The 17,918-nt window shown below is 43.4% G+C and overlaps 1 protein-coding gene across 1 annotated transcript; it reads right to left on the bottom strand.

Moving 5' to 3' along the window:
* Positions 1 to 1,447: 1,447 nt before the first annotated feature.
* ATP5MC3 (ATP synthase membrane subunit c locus 3) lies at positions 1,448 to 4,933 on the bottom strand. Its single transcript, XM_082312417.1, has 5 exons — positions 4,844 to 4,933; positions 4,692 to 4,769; positions 3,639 to 3,716; positions 3,081 to 3,274; positions 1,448 to 1,695 (listed from the first exon to the last, which is right to left on the bottom strand). The coding sequence occupies exons 2-5, from the start codon at positions 4,728 to 4,730 to the stop codon at positions 1,581 to 1,583; spliced, it is 426 nt and encodes a 141-aa protein (XP_082168543.1). The 5' UTR covers positions 4,731 to 4,769; positions 4,844 to 4,933; the 3' UTR covers positions 1,448 to 1,580.
* Positions 4,934 to 17,918: the final 12,985 nt, after the last annotated feature.

Genomic DNA, 17,918 nt, shown 5'->3' with positions numbered 1-17,918 from the left:
CCAGGGCAAATGCATTGTATGTCAGCTCTGTAACTGAATAGCTTACAAGAATGGAAAATAGTAGGTTCACAAAAAAACCCAGTGTGAGCACAGACCACATGGAAGATAGCTACAATATGCTTTACCTCGTACCTCTCCCTCACCCCCCTCCCCGCCCCAAAACCCACTTCCAGACCTATTCATATAAGGCACTATTAATATTGTGCCAGAGATGAATATTTAAAGATGCTGCATATTCTACACTCCTAAACCTCAGATATATAAAAGGGTTTACATGGCAACTTTTAATCCTTTTGAGATGACAACCATTTTCTTCTAAGAACATATGGGAAAAGTAGCTTCTCATGCTAGGTCCAAGTTAGACTACATGAACACTAATTTGGTGTTTGAATTCAGATGAAAACAAAGGTCTTACCTGCACCTTGCACTGATCTGAGAGCCACTAGTCATTTCTCCATTTCCCTAAGGATAGGCAGCTTACAGTAATAAGTTTCCTAGATTTAATTCAGTAATCACCCATTTAACAGCAAGATGACATAGCTCGTAACCAGCTTGCTTACCTTCTTCCAAAGTTCAGCTTGTATTTGTTGAATGATCACATCTATTATTTAATATTCTGAATAAAGTTTGAGATGCTATCAACCCCCCCACCAGATTAGTATATAGTAGCACAGAGTATGTTGCTGTAAGTGTAGACAACACTGTAAATGCATTTAGATTGTTAAAAGGCAGATATTGTGAGAAGCAAAGCTTGGTGCTGCAGATACTTTGTTATTAAAAATGCTTTGATCCTACTGCTCTTTAAAGAATTTGGGAGATAACACAAGGCTGACTTTACAAAATCAGGAAGCTGGAAGTTCTCCCTTTTAATTAGGTGAGGCCAAGAATGCAGTACCTAAGTGTGTAATATCAATGTGCTGCCATTAAACGCCTTGGACCAATCTAAAGCAGTAGTTAGTTTAGTTCAGCTGGGACACTGCTCAGAACCAAGTGGAAAATTTTTACCATGGTGATCAAAATTTATAGTGTAACTGAAAACTGGTGCAAAGAGAACTTTCCTATGGATTTGTTCATGGATTTGTGTTTAGCTTCTTCTATCAAGAGGTACCAGAACACCTTATGTGCCAGCTAGCCTGAGAAAAAACAAATTGTACACAGAAGAAACAGCTCTGGGCAAGTTTGAAATAAGTGAAGGAACAAGGCTAGTAGTATAGCCTTTCACATTTAATCCGTGTATCCTTTGATCTTTCAAAGATACGCCACATTAATTTTAATAAACAAGTGACACTCCTCTATATATATTAATAAATAAAATGTTTGACTTGAAGTCATTGTTTGAAGGGTCCTATGTGATATGTCATTATCAGGAGAAACACATGGTGACTGAATAACAAGATGCTGTCTTCCAGGTATCCTAGTGAGAAAGATAATAAATGCAGGCAACAGGTTGACAGTTAAAGTTGTTATCTTTAATGAAATGACTTTGGAAATAGCATCAATTTCCATGACACCAACATTTTGGGGAGTCCCATAAAATGCAGAGTTACATTCCAATGCCAGTATTACAGGCAGATCTCCTTTCACATGGCAAATAGGATCAAGAAAGCAACCATCAGACAGAAGAGACCCATAGCTTCAGACAGGGCGAATCCCAGGATAGCATATGAGAACAGCTGCTGCTTCAGAGAAGGATTTCTAAAAGAAAGCGAAGGTGTAAGACCTTTTTATCTTTAGAATTAGTACGTTTTTCATACAGCTTAATGCATCTGACAGATTCAGAACCTCATACTTCCTTGCCACAGATTCCGTAACAGGAAAACCCAATAAATCCAAGCAGAAGTAATTTTTAGTAAGGATTTCACTGAAGACAAATGACTTGGCAATTAAGACTAGGTTCAGGTTATGCAGATTGTATATGGCTTTTCCAAATGAGCACAGTTTTTGTGACTACATTCATATATGCTTTTGAATTTGACTTCTCTACATCCTCCCATGCAGGAACTATCAGCATTATGCTTTATAAATTTATTTCACATCTGTGACATTATAACTATATTCCAAGGAAGTCTGTGCATAACATTTTAAGTAGCTCTCAGACAAATACAGGAACTGAAACCATCTAGAGCAAAAAAAAGAAATACACAGCAGTTCGTTGCAAAAATGCAATGAATTATCCCTCTAAGAAGGGTGTGAGAGAAAAAAAACCTTCAACATAATACTGTGAAGTAATGTTCTACAATCTGTTATTGGCATGTTCATGCCGAACTCAAAAAAGGAGACAGTAGTTTTGTACTGAAAACACTTAAGTTTCTTCAAGTGGAAAGTGAACTTCCTTGTCTTCAGCAAGGCTTAAAAATCTTTAAGAAATAAGACCTAATTAAGTCTTAACTGGTTGGAAGAGTAATGAAGAACATAAAACCTTCAGTAAAGCTTTTTTATGCCTGTATCAGTTCTGCTCTTCCATGATACCACATGAACTATTCCTACTACGGGAACATTGTAAACTTATCTGGAAGAAGTTCGCCCCTACTATAAAATCCTCACCCCCTTCAGATTTCCAGAAGGAATGATTACTCATTTGATAATTACATATTCTGAGATGCAAAGCTGAACGTGTTAGAAAAATGAATTAAGCATCCATTTCTAAGTAACAATCCTGACTACTAAGTCTAAACCTCACATTACTTATTATCAGTTTTCATACAGTTTCTCTTTAGGACTTCTCCTCCCCTCTCACGTGGGAAAAGATCCAGGCTAGATTTTTAATTCCGTTCTGGAACTGAATCCTGAAACATTGGACTTCAGTGATCGAAACACTGACCAAATCTAGTGATCTCATTTCTTTCATGTCTCTTCTCCAGGTAGAGTGTACAAAGTTCTGAATTTAACCATACAGCCATCCTGATGAATATACTACAGTTTCATATGATTCTTTTTATCCATGCTTATCATTAATAGTAACTATTAACAGAACTCATTACAGTGTCATCATCCTTACTACAACTTAGCTTATCTGGGGGTGCTGTCTCAAGATACATCTGCATGCAATTCAAGAGTTTTGTAACAGAGAGATTGATTACCTGGCATAACCAATGATTAGACTACCGAAGACTGTTCCAATACCAGCACCAGAACCAGCCACACCTACTGTGGCAGCACCAGCACCAATAAATTTGGCAGCAGTGTCAATGTCCCTGCTGATAGCACTAGTCTGGAATTCTCTAAGTGCTAGTCGGGAGACAGTATTTTGGGCCCCATTAAGTGCTGAGTTGCCCTAAGAAAACAAAACATGAAAAAAACATTATTTTCAGACCATTTTCTATGACCACTTTCATAGTGTTATTCTGAAGTTTTAAAAGTTGTGTTAGACCCAACGTCTAGTTCCTCTTCCAAGTCATGAGACTATAACCAAGAGTTAAAAACTTAGAATGTTACCTGTTCCACCTGAAAGCAATCAACTTTAAATGTGAAAGACTTCTCAGGGGAAACAGCAAGAAAGCAACAAGTATTATTACGTGTTTGACTTAAAGCAAGTTTCACACTATAGATGTTTGAGTTAGTACAAGTGAACTCTAGGTTGAGGACATTTAGGCTCACCAGGTAATTTAGGAAGATACAGAATTTTGTTTATAAGGTACCTCTCCAGTCTTGACTTCCGGCCTAGACAACACAGATGCCGAAATTGGTCTGTACAAGATTCTTGATCCAGCACGGATCTGAAAGAGGAGGAAAAAAGCTATAGAAGAAGAAACATTTGATCACAGGTGTTCCCATACGATAGTCTGTAAGATTATAAGCCATTTGTCTTACTTGACAGACAGCAACCTCTGCATAGCTGGATACTGAATAAACGATACAGAAGCAAACACTGCCATGCAATTTGATAGCACTGTTTTCAGGACACGTTATTGCAAATAGCTACATCACTCAATGAGCCTGTACATGCATTATACCGATAGAAAATGTAGCAAAACAGCACAAAAAAGCCAGACAGACCACCAGGCAGCAATATACATTTTGAAATGAAAAAATAAAACCCATCAAAATGAATTCCAAAGTTGTTAAATGCACAGACATAACCTAGACTTTTAAATCTAGCGAGGCATAAATGAATGAATCCTCTTTCACAAGCGGCCTGCATGTGTCCTTGGGCGTCCAGCAGTCTAAGGTCATACCGGCTCTTGCACAAAGCTCTTCCTGCAGGGGAAACCTATGCCTACACCATGCAAAACAAAGCCGTTCTGCAGGCTAGAGAGGACATTTTGAAGAAGGATCGTCCCTTGTCTCTGCAAGGGCAAAAAAATCCCGGCCTTGTGTAGGACAAGCAACAGGCTGGAGTTTGACCTACAGCAAGGAGCTGAGCGCACCAGGCCCAAGAGCTTTTCGCTGCGCTGCCCTCCCCCTTCGCCGCTCGTGTGGGAAGGCCCCTCACCTTGGCACAGGGCCCTGGCCCACGCCAAGGAGGCGGGAAGGAGAACCCGGCCCCGCCGCAGCTCGCCCCCGCTCCTCACCCCTTCCACTCGGCCGGGCAGCCCTCGGTACGGGCTCGTCCTAGGGGCCTGCCCCGGGGCTCAGAGGCCCACCCGACCCCCGGGCGCCCCGCGACCGCCGCCGCCGCCCCCGCTGCAGCCCAGGAGGCGGCCGGCGAGGAGGCCCGGGCGCCCCCCGCGGGCCCGGGCGCCCCCACTCACCAGGGAGGGCGAGGTGGCGAGCTTGGCGCAGGCGAACATCTTAGCGGGCGGCGTCCCGGGGGCCACAATCCGGTGTCTCTGCGGAGAGAGGGAGAGGGTGAGGGGGCGGCGGGGGCGGCGATGGGGGCGGATGGCGCGAGGCCGCCACTCACCCGCTCCGGCTGCCGCACCTCAGAGCCGTCGGGCTGGGGCGTCTCTGCGCAGGCGCGGCGGGGCCGGCGGCGAGCGCCCGGATGCAGCGCGGCGGAAGGGGGCGGGGCGCGGCGCCAAGGTCACTTTGTACCGGCTCCAGGGGCAGCGGCGGGCGGCGCGCAGCGCTCGCCGCTCCGCCCCGCCCCGCCCCGCCCCGCCCCGGCGCAGCCGCGCCGGACCCGGACCCGCCTCGCTGCGGGGGGCGGGGCGAGCGCCGCGGGCGTCGGCGGTGGCGCGGTGGCGGCTGGGCCGTGGCGCGCGCCGGGGGCGAGGCCGCGAGCCTGGCGGTTAGGGCCGCCGATGTGACCGTCAGGGCCGTTAGCCAGAGCTGCGCACCGCACGGCAGACCCAGCCCGGCGGCCTCGCTGTCGCTGTAACCCCGCGTTGGGGGGCGGCGCGGGCTGGCGCCCTGAGGGCCTGCGGGGGCAGAGCGGGGTGGGAGAGGTCGCTTCGCCCCGGCGGGGCAGCGATTCGCGGTGTGGAGAAAGGCCGTTAAGCAGGGGAGCGTGGGAGCGCTGCGGCGGGTTGCGCTGAGGGGAAGGAGGCGTGACGCCACCGCAGCGCGCGAGTGGCGGCCAGCAGCCGGCGCGGGTCGGCCTCCCCAGCCGGGTGGAGACGGGCAGAGCAAGCCCCGGTGTCCGGGAACGCCGGTGTCTGACTGGAACTGCGGCTTCTGGCAGGGTGCAGAAACTACCCGAAACGCCTCGGGTCCCACCGGGGCGGGATTCACAGGCAGGGCACGTCCGAGAACCCCCGACGTGCTCGAAAAGCCCCCACTATCCCATTAGTTATTTCTGCATGATGAGCAGGTTCACAGCCAAGTAATGAAAAAATCCTTTTTAGTCAAGCTTAATCAAAGCAAGATTATCATTGCTGAGCTGAGCATGTGTTCTCGAGATTCCCGCTTTAATCACTTACATGTTCTTTGATGTTTTTCACTTGATATGGGGGTTCATTATTTTAATGGTCCTTTACCACTGTTAGCAGTATTGGTGCCAACTAGGAAAAATGCAGAAAAATCCATGTTTTGGGTAAAACACTGGGAAACATATATTTGAGTTGTTGCAAATTTTTTTCATAAAACTAAATTCTAAAACAGTCTGTGCGCTACAAACCTTCTCCGAAGGGACGAATAAGAGGATATGTACGTTATATTTTTGGATGGGAACATAGCACAGTGTCTTCGGAGTTAGTTGCTGTCCTGCAAACTTCCATGGCCTATTGATGTTGCTGTCACCGATCAAACCACAGGTGCCACGCAGCTGAGGCACACTCCCTATCAGCAACTTGAGTGCCCACCAACAAACATGATCGATAGGCACTTTCAACAGCTGCATACTAATGTTAACGGTAATGTTGCTTTTATAACGTACAATGCAGTGTCTTCTGACCCTTAGGTACGGTGGAGTTGTACTCAGTTGTCGGTCCTAAGGTGAGAGACAACAGTACAGTTTGAATTTCCTGGCTTTCTGCTCTCTGCCTCGATCCCAACAGCAAGCTTGGTTTGGTTCCGGGGTCCTTCCAGAGCCTTAGTAATAGAGCAGCAAGAAGGGAGTCTATGAAGGCCAGCAAAAGAGGTTATAAGTTGCCACGTTTTTTTTGTTTATTTTCTTTTTTTTCTTTTCATGTCTTACACCCGTTGTTTGGGAACTGAGGGGAATGGGCAGATCTGCAGTGCCTGTCAAGTGGTTCTTCCATAGACAAGTGCTAAGTAAGAAATAAGTATCAATGGCAAAAACCTTTAATGGTTAGGCAGAACTTTTCACTTTTAAAAAAAATTCAATCTGCATGCTGTTGTGGTTACAAATACTTCCAGCACCATGCATAAAGCCATAAAGCAAATGTGGATGCTGTACTGGTGGAATGACTTAAATGTAACATGTCGCTGTACGCCAACATACAAAGTACACCGTTTATGAAGTAGTGTACTTCCCTTAGGAAGTGTAGCAGAGAGCAGGCCGTTTGCAACAAAGAAACCCGCTTGTTCATGGAAGGAAGCGCAGCAGTGAGAGACGTTTTCTTTTGGACCTCCAGGCACGAAATGGATCTTCTCACGGCTCTCCTGAATAGAGAAGAAAGTGGATGTTACACTCCTGTATATGCAGAGCACAAAGTCACAGGGATTCGAAAAAGTGTTAAAATGGAAACCCTCTTCTTTCACGAAGAAAGTGTCCTCTTCTGTCACGATTCCCACCCTGGAATGTTTTGCAAAAAATGCGTTCACAAGCTGTTCGATCTGAACAACGTCAAAACCACCATTAAACACTTGTTTATTGTCGCTTTGAAGGCATAACAGCTGATACTGTATTTTACATGCAACTCAGCTGTTGCTTTCAGGAGGAGTTAGAAGAGCAGTTATTGATCTCTGGGGACCACCTTCAGTTTAATTCAAGCAGATCTTCATAAAAAAAGACTTCAGTTAATCTCATGCTGTTTCCTGTCTGCTTGACCTGCTGCTGGGTCCCCAAGGAAGTGCATCGGTGCAGTAAAGGGCAGTGTAATTTCTAATTGCTCACCACATTTCTGAAAGTCTGTGCTACTGGGGATGTTATCTTAAACTCCCAAAATCTCTTAGAAGAGATTCCCAGTTTTCCAACTGTCTCTTCCAGACAGGACCAGTTATGCATGTAGGCGGTAGCCAAGGCTGCCAGAGGAGGTTTCCTCCCCGTTTTGCCTCTGGCAAAGAAGATGCAGTGCAGCTGCTTGAGCAGTACATGGTGCCTAAAGAGCGGCTCCACTTCTCTCCCACAGCTCCCTGCTGCTGAGCCAGGTTTGCGTCAGGGCAGTAAGAACAACAAGTAACCACTAGCTGTGGTTCACTATCTGGGAAAGAGAAAGATCATCCCAGATTTCCCGAGCCTTCTGAAGACTCCCCCTGAAACCATAAAGATTTTCCCAGTCATTTTGTCCTTATTTTTAGAAAAGCCTATTTCATCTTCAGTGCCGAGCAGCTCATTTCTGAGGTACCCCATGTGATGGATCAGTCCTACAGTGACATGCAGTTTCACTTTGCAACCCTGAAATGAATTGGTATCTGCACATATCGGACTCGGTTACAACACATGAGTATCAGCAGAACAGACATTGCATACAAATGGCATTTTTCCAGTGTCTTCTTGTGGTGGGTTGACCCTGGCCGGATGCCAGGTGCCCACCAGAGCCGCTCCATCACTCCCCCTCCTCAGCTGGAGAGGGGAGAGAAAATATAACGAACGGCTCGTGGGTCGAGATAAGGACAGGGAGATCACTCACCAATTACCGTCACGGGCAAAAGAGACTCGACTTGGGGAAATCAGTTTAATTTATTACCAATCAAACCAGAGTAAAGTAATGAGAAAATAAAAACTAATCTTAAAATACCTTCCCCCCACCCCTCCCTTCTTCCTGGGCTTAACTTCACTCCCGAGTTCTCTACCTCCTCCCCGCCAGCGGCACAGGGGGATGGGAAATGGGGGTTGCGGTCAGTTCACCACAAGTTGTTTCTGCCACTCCTTCCTCCTCAGGGGAGGACTCCTCACACTCCTCCCCTGCTCCAGCGTGGCGTCCCTCCCACAAGAGACAGTCCTCCATGAAATTCTCCAACGTCAGTCCTTCCTGCAGGCTGCAGTTCTTCAAAAACTGCTCCAGCGTGGGTCCCTGCCACAGGGTGCAGTCCTTCAGGAACAGGCTGCTCCAGCGTGGGTCCCTCATGGGGTCACAAGTCCTGCCAGCAAACCTGCTCCAGCGTGGGCTCCTTTCCCCACAGGGCCACAGGTCCTGCCAGGAGCCTGCTCCAGCGTGGGCTTCCCACGGGGTCACAGCCTCCTTCGGGCACCCACCTGCTCCGGTGTGGGGTCCTCCACGGGCTGCAGGTGGATATCTGCTCCACCATGGACCTCCATGGGCTGCAGGGGGACAGCCTGCCTCACCATGGTCTTCACCAGGGGCTGCAGGGGAATCTCTGCTCTGGCACCTGGAGCACCTCCTCCCCCCCCTCCTTCTCCACTGACCTTGCTGTCTGCAGGGTTGTTCCTCTCACATATCCTCACTCCTGTCTCCGGCTGCAATTGCCGTTGCACAGAAACTTTTTCCCGTTCTTAAATACGTTATCCCAGAGGCACTACCACCGTTGCTGATTGGCTCGGCCTTGGCCAGCAGCGGGTCCGTCTTGGAGCTGGCTGGCATTGGCTCTGTCAGACACAGGGGAAGCTTCTAGCAGCCTCTCACAGAAACCAGCTCTATAGCCCTCCCACTACCAAAACCTTGCCACGCAAACCCCATACACTTCTTAAAGAGATCTATCAAGCCTCTATACCTGTATACTTTTCCATCCAGGAATCAGGTAATAAGGAAACTGGGCACAGTACCCATAAGCTGGTATGTCTACCTGGTAGTTACATGTGGGATTTTCCTCCAGGTACAGTCAAATTTTGGCAATTGCAGATTGGTTCAATTGAACAAGTAAAATCCTGTGTAATGTTGAATAAATTAGTATGTCCAGAGTGCTTTGCACCAAAGGGTCCATCAGAATTCAACATTTATTATTAATAACTTATAAAAGATGAATGTCTGTTCTATATTTGCTGAAGGAGAAATCTTGGCTAGTCAGGAGAAATCCCATTGTCCAAAGCCTAAACAAAAAGTTCTTCTAGATCGAAACCTATTCCTTCAGGTTAAATTTTATCTCCCAGCAGAGGATTATTACCTCAAAGCATGTCACGCACTCACACTAGTCTTTTTTTTAAAATCTGTTTTGAAGAGGAGATGTGTCTAGAAGACCAATATATTCCAATAACCCTTAGTTGTTGGAAGAGCCCCAAAGGATGAAATTGGATCAAAGGCCTCCTGAGATTGTCCTAATGTTTGTGAAATGTTTTAAAATGTAAAGTGGTGTTATTACCTCAGGGTTAGCTCTCTAGAACTTCCAGATTTATGATGTACTTTGCAGGGCATTGATTGATATTGATTTACAAAGTCAGGGTTTTTCAGTGTTTTTCACAGCCTGGGCCATGTTTCAGTCCGGAGAGTATCTTGTGCTCTTCCATTCACAACTGTGTGGTTGAATCTTCCCATTCAGGACTGCATAGGTCCTCTCAGGTAGCTGGAGCAATGGCTTGTGGAAAGAAGGTATATAGAGCAGAATTAATACGCTTCGGAATATTTAAACCAATTTAGTTCTGGGAAGAAGGAGCGAAACCATTAGTAGATGGCTCTGCTTGAAGTAGAAATTATCTTGGTAACACATGCTTAATACCTGTTTACCTTATTGATGATTAGTAGTTGGCAAATCTTGACAGAAGTAAAGTTCAGAGTTTTAATTGCTGAGTGGGCTGGATTGGAACCGATGCTTTATAGGAAAGCAGATGATAACAGTTTTTTCTCATCATTGTAAACTTCTCCTTTACAGGAAAAGGGAGAATCTGCTTCTTGAGTGATCTTTGTCCCCCAGAGTACTTACCCAAGCTATTTTTTGCTAAAATTAGTTTTCTTTTAGTCTCAACAGCTCCTTTTAGTAGAGAGCTGAAGGCAATTAACAAAGTAGGGCTAATTTAGGCTGTAGAGCATTCTGCTCAACAGTCCATTGATTAACACCTGAGTCCTAGAAACGGATGGCATTAACCACAAACATCATACTGTGTTCACACTTAGCAAGATTCTGAAAGTATGCTAATACTGTTGAAACCATTGATGCAATTTGAATTGAAAATCATGATAATCCTTGTCGTGTCATTTCTGTGTCTCTAAGATCTGCTTTAAATGGCACAATGATTATATACGTAGGATCTCCTGCCGCCATAGCCATTATACATATAAATGGGATGTTGTCAAGAGGAAAACCATTCTGCTACAGCAGAAATTCAGCACGGAAAAGAGGTGTTCTCATCTTCATCCTAGCTACTGGATTCTGGTGGAAAGTGAGATCAAGGCTCCAAGGCAGCCTTGCCAGACGAGACTGGTAGAGCGGCTCTCGCTCTGGATAAGAAGCCCTATTGTCCAGCATTCAGGTTCTGCTGGTTAGCTTCAGGATGCTGTACAACAGTGTAAACATGTAAAAATACAGCCACCCTTTTGTAAAACCCAGCATGTCACACCGTGCAAGATGATCCTGTAGTTTTAAAATTCATTTTATATGTCAGTAAAAATTATAACTTGTCTAAAAAATTCTGACTCCATACTTTAATGTAACATTTATTTGTATTTGCAATGTAACTCAAAGTGAAAGGAAATGTTAGGTTCATGAATAGTTTCGCTTTATGTTTCTGATATATTACACTGTGTGTGTCAGGATCGCCACCTTCAGGGTGAGCTTTCATGTATTTAAAAATCATTATTATGTATCTACCAGTATTTTTTGGAAATTGATTTTTGAGGAAAAGCAGTAATAAAAGAATCCACTGATGTTTAATCAAAGTAATTATTATAAATACACAGAAAATTCAGAACCTTTGGAATGAAAGTACCTCTTCATGTATTCCTTTAGAACATAAACTCCCTTAACTAAGGTGTCTTACTCAGATGACTCTCATATTTCCCAAAGCTGGTTCAGGCTTCCTCTTTGCTGTGTTGCAAAAACCAGCTGATATCTGAAACGGTCAATCAGTTGACAGGATAATGCACACATAAATTTCTAGTTTACAGAATATCACCAGATTAAATGAAAATAAATTCAGCAATGCTTTTTATTCCTACTAATAGTATTAAACACCTTTTTAACAGAAAACAAAGTTCAGCTGTAGGTTGACACTGTTAGCTCCACTGAATACAGCACAACGTCGGCAACCCAATGACAACACCTTTCATATCATACACAGTTTCTGATAAAACACAGATCCAGAGAACAGCACAGACAGCCAAGACTTTGGCCATATTAGAGCCAGTGTTTCCAAAAGTATCCATAAATTTTGGTTGCTGAAATTGAAGAAACCTAAAATGGAGGGATGTTTTGTTAGTGGGCTCTTCTGAAAGTACCGCCTTTTTGTGCAGGGGGAATTGCAATGCCAGATTCTTAGTTTTTAACGATAGTACCTAAGCTGTTTTTGTTAGATTTTTTTTTCGTTCTTCCTGTTTCTCAGAATCATGTAAACAATCCGAGGCAAGTCTTTTTTTGGACAATATATTTTGGCTGTTCGCAATCTGAAAAGAGAAATAGGAAAGCTGTCAGGTGCTCAAAAACCGTAGGAATTACTAATTCCTGTTTGGAGATTAAATTAGCATTTTGGATAACTGATCTGTTATGGCTATTTCTGCCATGTAAAGGTCAAAAGCAGGGTACACATGTATCTGCCGGGATTGTGGATTTTATCTTCCTCCACCCCCTCCGCAGAGACTATACTTCCAGTCTATAACCCCTGGTTGGAGGGGGGATGGGACTATAGCCCATCATTAATACATGCAAGATTCATTTGCTTAATTATAAATGACGTACCTTCCAACTATGAGTTTGAATTCTCATACGCTTGCAGATTGCTTTAGGATCACTGCCTGAAAGGCACTGTAGAAACGAAGAATATTCATTATCATCTGAAAGCTCTTCAGTCTGAACCACTTAGCAGAAAACCTCTGGAATCATTTTGACTCCGGTGCACAGGTTCTGCCCTCTAGGACCTGGTGCCAGTCTGAATCCAGAGAAACAGTTGTTCTAATTCAGCTGACTACTGTCATGCTTCGCATGGCTCAGATGAGCTATTTTTAAATTACTATAATTAATTTTGCTCATAGTTACAAAAGAGATCATATATTCTTATTTTCCATACCTAAAGTACAGAAACTATGGACAGCCTGCCGTTTCTGAATTCTTGGAAAGGACTCTGTCCCTAATATTCAGACTTGATGAACATACTGGTTCTCTGGCATGCCTGCATTCACTCCCATCTGTCATGCTGGCATTGTTCCCACTCAGAATTATCTATGCCAATTTCAACAGGGCATAGGTGCTAACCAAACATGGTTTTAGAGGGACAGCTTTCATAACACAGCAAGTGCCATCTCTTTTGCCAGGAGATCCTGCTGTTTGCAAATAATTCCAGCTTAAGGCCACATGCTTCATTACATGAGATCACATCTGTAGATGCTTGTGGCCATTATAAAAAAATCAACAAATGTCTACTGTATTTCTCTTTCAGTTTGGCTCAGTGCTTGGAATTTTGCATGTGGAGAATGAATGCTCTGCACCTTGTTAACAGGAGAGAGCCATAGGCTGTTATATGCTCTGAGCAGTCTTAACAGGTTTCTGCATCAAAGCTGGGGCAACAAACTGCAGAAGTTTACCAGAGCTGCGCTGCTTTTTCAGGTGGCCCTGGATTGCTTTGAGTCTATGGTATATTCTGAAGAGAGAATGATAGAGCATTGCCTTCTTGCCCCACAGCTTTTGCCTCTCCAGATTCTGAACAGATTAATGTATAAGGCATATTCTGCCCCCACCCAGTTGTAAAGTGGTATATATATGTACAGCAAAATTAATACTGCTTATTAAACTTAATATTCTATATAATGCTCTATATAAGATACATAAATATTATAATATATTATACATATAGCATTAGTATCATATTAATATATTATAGCTGCACTTGACTCCTGTTTTGCCCCCCTGGACAGATTACTTGTGTTAGCAGAATTACTCTGTACTGCATAAGGCTAGAAATGGCTTAGGAAAGAGAAAAACCTGTTCATGAGCCTCACCTGGACAGCTCACTATGCTCAAATTTAAAATACAACTTTGTAGTTAAGCAAAAGAATATTTTGCCCAGAATATTTCTCCAAAAAGAATATTTGTAATAAAATAAGATTCAGGGCAGATAATTTCCAGCCACACATTTCCAGTCATGATTACTGACTTTTAGATATTTCACCATCCAGCCAGGATCTGTGGAAAAGAAACCAAAAAATGCAACCCCCTCAACACCTGTAGTGTTTTTACAGTAGTGTGCTTGCAATATAGCACTAGGAAAGACCACGTTCATGTCCTGCATAGAAATGTAATTTTGCAAATCATGAGAGATATTTTCAGTTGTTTTCTTTACTAGCAAAGCACCTAAGGCTGCTTTTAATTATATTTTACACCTCCCTGAAAGAATATTGAATTTAAGAATGTGCGGAAGAGTCCTAGCATTTTCAAGGATGCAGCGTGACAAGTAGAGACATGAATATATTGGAAAATTCTGTTGGGAATCAAGGTCTAAAATTACCAAATATTTCTACTGACTGTATTTCAGAGGAGTAATGTGTACATTTTTGATAATTTTTTGTTGTTGTTTAGGATAAGTTTATGGAATCAGGTACAGTTGACAAGATTTCATAGGCTTTGAAGCATACTTAATGTGCTTGTCCTATGCTATTGAGAAGTCAAATTTCAAAGTACTGTGTGGAGCTCAAGAAACAAAAATAACCAGTCTCATTTCGCAGTATATTACTGTATCAGTTGTTCCTAATCTTTACCTCCTCTCACCTGTCTTCTGTCCTTAGTCTTTTTGGCAGCTAACGTGACCTTCTGGACTGTTAGTGCTGATTTTTTTGCATACCACTTGGACTCAGAGATACTCTTTTTTTTCCTTTTTTCCCCCCCTTCCTCTGGCTCCTAAAAGTACTCCCTCATAATAGTTGTATTCCTTGGAAATCACTTGTCCCTCAGGGAAGGGGGGCAGAGTGGCAGAAGAGCTGTATGTTATTAGTGCCATGGAATGAAAAACCTCAGGGCAGATGCTTGAGAGACCACGGGTTTTCCAACCCAATAGCCCTTGAGGGGTGAAAAGCAGTTCTACTCCAGTGGATTCAGACCAGGAGCTGCCTCATGTGGGGGCTGTTGCGGTTTTGAGTGAGCTGTATTTTGGTTGTTCCTTACCAGTCACAACAGCAGAGTTATAAGACGATAATCTGGCTGCCTGGTAGGAATCTCAGCTCTGGGATGTTGCAGTGAGCAGTCAGTCCATTATCTCTCTAGCCAAACCTCAAATCTTTCCCATAAAATATGAAGTCGGACGTGGTACTCTTGTTAGGGAGCACCTAACGGCAGCATAGCCAGGGCAGGCAGTGGAATAGTTGTAAAAAGTGACCTGTGTTTGTTTAGGCAGCTTGGAAGCTTTGGCTCATTGAAACTGCTGTCTCAAAAACACCAATAATTAAAGATACATATGCTAGCTAATTTGAAAAAGCCATGGCTGGATTGTTCCGATTCATGGCAGGATTGTGTTTTTAATGCCTCTAAAATGACCAATAGTGTGTATAAATAGTGACATCCAGTGTTCAGTTAGATCAACCACAGGTCCATGTTCTGTAAGGTCATTTAATTAAAAGATTTATTACAGACCCTATTTAAAATGCCTGTGTAAAGATAGTAGGCTAATTTGAATATTAACTACCTGCCAACTTCAACACACCTCCACAATAAAAATTTCCTTCCTGACTTGTTGGGGAACAAGAATGGTGTGGCTCTTGTATAATGCTTTAACTTTCTTTTTTATGACAGCAAGTGTCTGATTATTCCCAGGTGTTCTTGATTTCTTCTTTCTCTGCTTCTGTTGCTATGAATGTGGCCATTAGGGCAGCAGTCATAAAGGATGTGTTCACCACTTCCTCCTCTGTCTGTCTCTTAACACAGCCACAAGTCCACCGTCTTCTATCCACATTAATTCCCTGAGGTATCCACACAGTATTTGTGTTGACTGCCTTAATTTTGATCTTCTCTAATCATTCCCTGCCAGATGGCAGTTAAAGTTTAATGGTCCCTGTAAAAATAGTTCCCTTTCTTCTTTTAATCAGTCACGTGTGTTTGCTTAGCTAACTGTTAGATGTTCAGAAAGCATGAAGGGACCACCAACACAATTACTTCAAAATACACATCCGTATTTTGATTTCAATGTTATGTAAAAATAAAGGGTTATAGGGTAAGCAGGATTCCTGGAAATTAGCATGGGCTGCACAACCTTATTTTTTCTGTGTTTCTTTAGGTATATTAGAAAGACAAAAGTAATAATTTGTGACATTTCATATAATCAAACCTAGATTATTTTTAGTATCTTCTAGGCTCAAATGTTTGTGTATGCTATGCTGGAAAGCATATGAGTATTATGCTTTTAGGGGTGAATTGAGCAATACACTTAAGCAGATGCTTAACTTTAAGCATATGTGTATGGCTAACGATAGACAACACAGCCTTGAGCAAGGTACTTCGGCATATGCTTAATGTTAGGCTCCTAAGTAGTTCCACTGAAGTTATTTACCTTCTTGCATGTTTAAGACTACATATCGACACCTAATGACACAGAACCTAAAATTCTCCAGGATGTGTTTACTTGATTGAAGCTTATTAGAGCTTTGAGGGTTTTGCTGAATCAAGAATTTAATTCAATTGCATATTCATGCTATGCCTAAGTAGCAAATCACTTTAGAGGCAAATGGTTTAAGCCATATCAGACACCTATGGAGTGAGCAGGTATTATTGTGCCATTGAGGAATATGGAGAGCCTGGGAAAGTGACAGGCTAGAAGTCTAATCCAGCCTGTGACAGTGCTCCCAGAGAAAAGATTGCTGTGAAATTAAATGGAGGCTGGATCAGACCCTGAATGTCTTGCCTAGAGCAATACAGGAAATATATAGCAGAGTCACTAACAGAACCCAGATCTCCTGATTCAAATTAGACTTCTTTTGTATCCAACATCTGTGTACACTGCAACTGCATGTGTCATTGCAGCCTGCGCAGGCTAGATTCTAGATTAAAGCTCGCGTGAGAACGCCTACGCATACTGCAGGCATCACACCCACCTACGCATCCCAGTAAGATGAGACTAGCAGAACTGCAGACCATCCTACGTTATTCTCCCTGGTGGAAGACTGAGAAAATAGGGATCCCTGTACCTTCTGCCAAAGCATGTTTTAACAAACATCTCCAAAACAAGTTACCAGATACGACAAAGTATGCACGGCAACAGTACTCCCTGCCCCATTTTTTTTGTTTTAAATAACAGTGATGGGACTCAGTTATATGGAACTTCTGATCACCTTACTGCTTTTTGATTTTGCCATGTATGCCTGGGAGTTGGACAATAAAGGGAGTTGCTTCAGCTCCAATTTTTCCCGTTATGCCTTAATTAGCGATAAGCGATTTGGTTCTAACATAACAGAAATAGCTATGATACTTTGCTTAAGATTTTGACCTGAAAGGAAAATTTTCTGTGCTTCATCCAGGTATTTTTCCTCAGTTCCTTTTTACATGCAGCTTTTTTGGGTAAGATCTAGGCCAGAGAGCAGAGACGTAGATGGGACAGTTTGTATTGTGATAATAACGAGATGACCTCGTTGAGATCAGGGCCTCAGGGTACTGGATGCTGGAAAAAATGTAATAAAAGCCAATCCCCGCCCAAAGGAACATGGAGTCTAAATACACAAGCTATTTTGTAAATCTGGGACACAGAGAGGTTGATTTGCCCAGTGTCAGATTGTGGCTGTTGCCAATGACTCACTCTTGATCTCTTGTGCCTTAGCCAATGGCCTTAAGCCTAGCAGCATCCTTCTTCTCTATTTATATTTAATTAAAATGGCAGCAGAGCCCAGATTTGCTAAATTTCCATATGTCTGAGCTGTAAAATCTGTCAGCTGTGGAAAAGTGGACATACCTTTATTTTTCTCTCCCCTAGTTTCCTCTCCTGTTTCCATATCAAAGAAACATGCACTGGTTCCTTCCCTGCTTGGCTAAAGATTGCAAACATATAAACGATCAAAATAGAGCTTGCTGGGCTGATGATGGCTAATAGCAGGTGTCGAAATGAAGGCATTCCCCTACGGACACAACCCATCACAGTTGGGCTGATGCCCAGTTCATAGGAGGGAACATGAATCTTTCAGATGGAAAGGGAGATAAATTGCATCTAAACACTCTAATGATGATAATGTAGAGAGACAGATGTGGTAACTGAGTGTTAGAATCCCTCCATACGCTCTTTACTTCTATTATACTATCACATTATATACTATTGACTAATATAAGCCAGATGCAAAAACAGAATGTTGTTTGAGTTTATCCACTGGACTTCTCCAGATTTGTGCACCTGATAGATAGAC

The sequence above is a fragment of the Platalea leucorodia genome, assembly GCF_965183815.1.
Source record: "Platalea leucorodia genome assembly, chromosome: 5".
Taxonomy (NCBI): Eukaryota; Metazoa; Chordata; class Aves; order Pelecaniformes; family Threskiornithidae; genus Platalea; species Platalea leucorodia.
The sequence above is the reverse complement of the archived record's forward strand: the minus strand, read 5'-3'. Positions and strand labels throughout refer to the sequence as shown.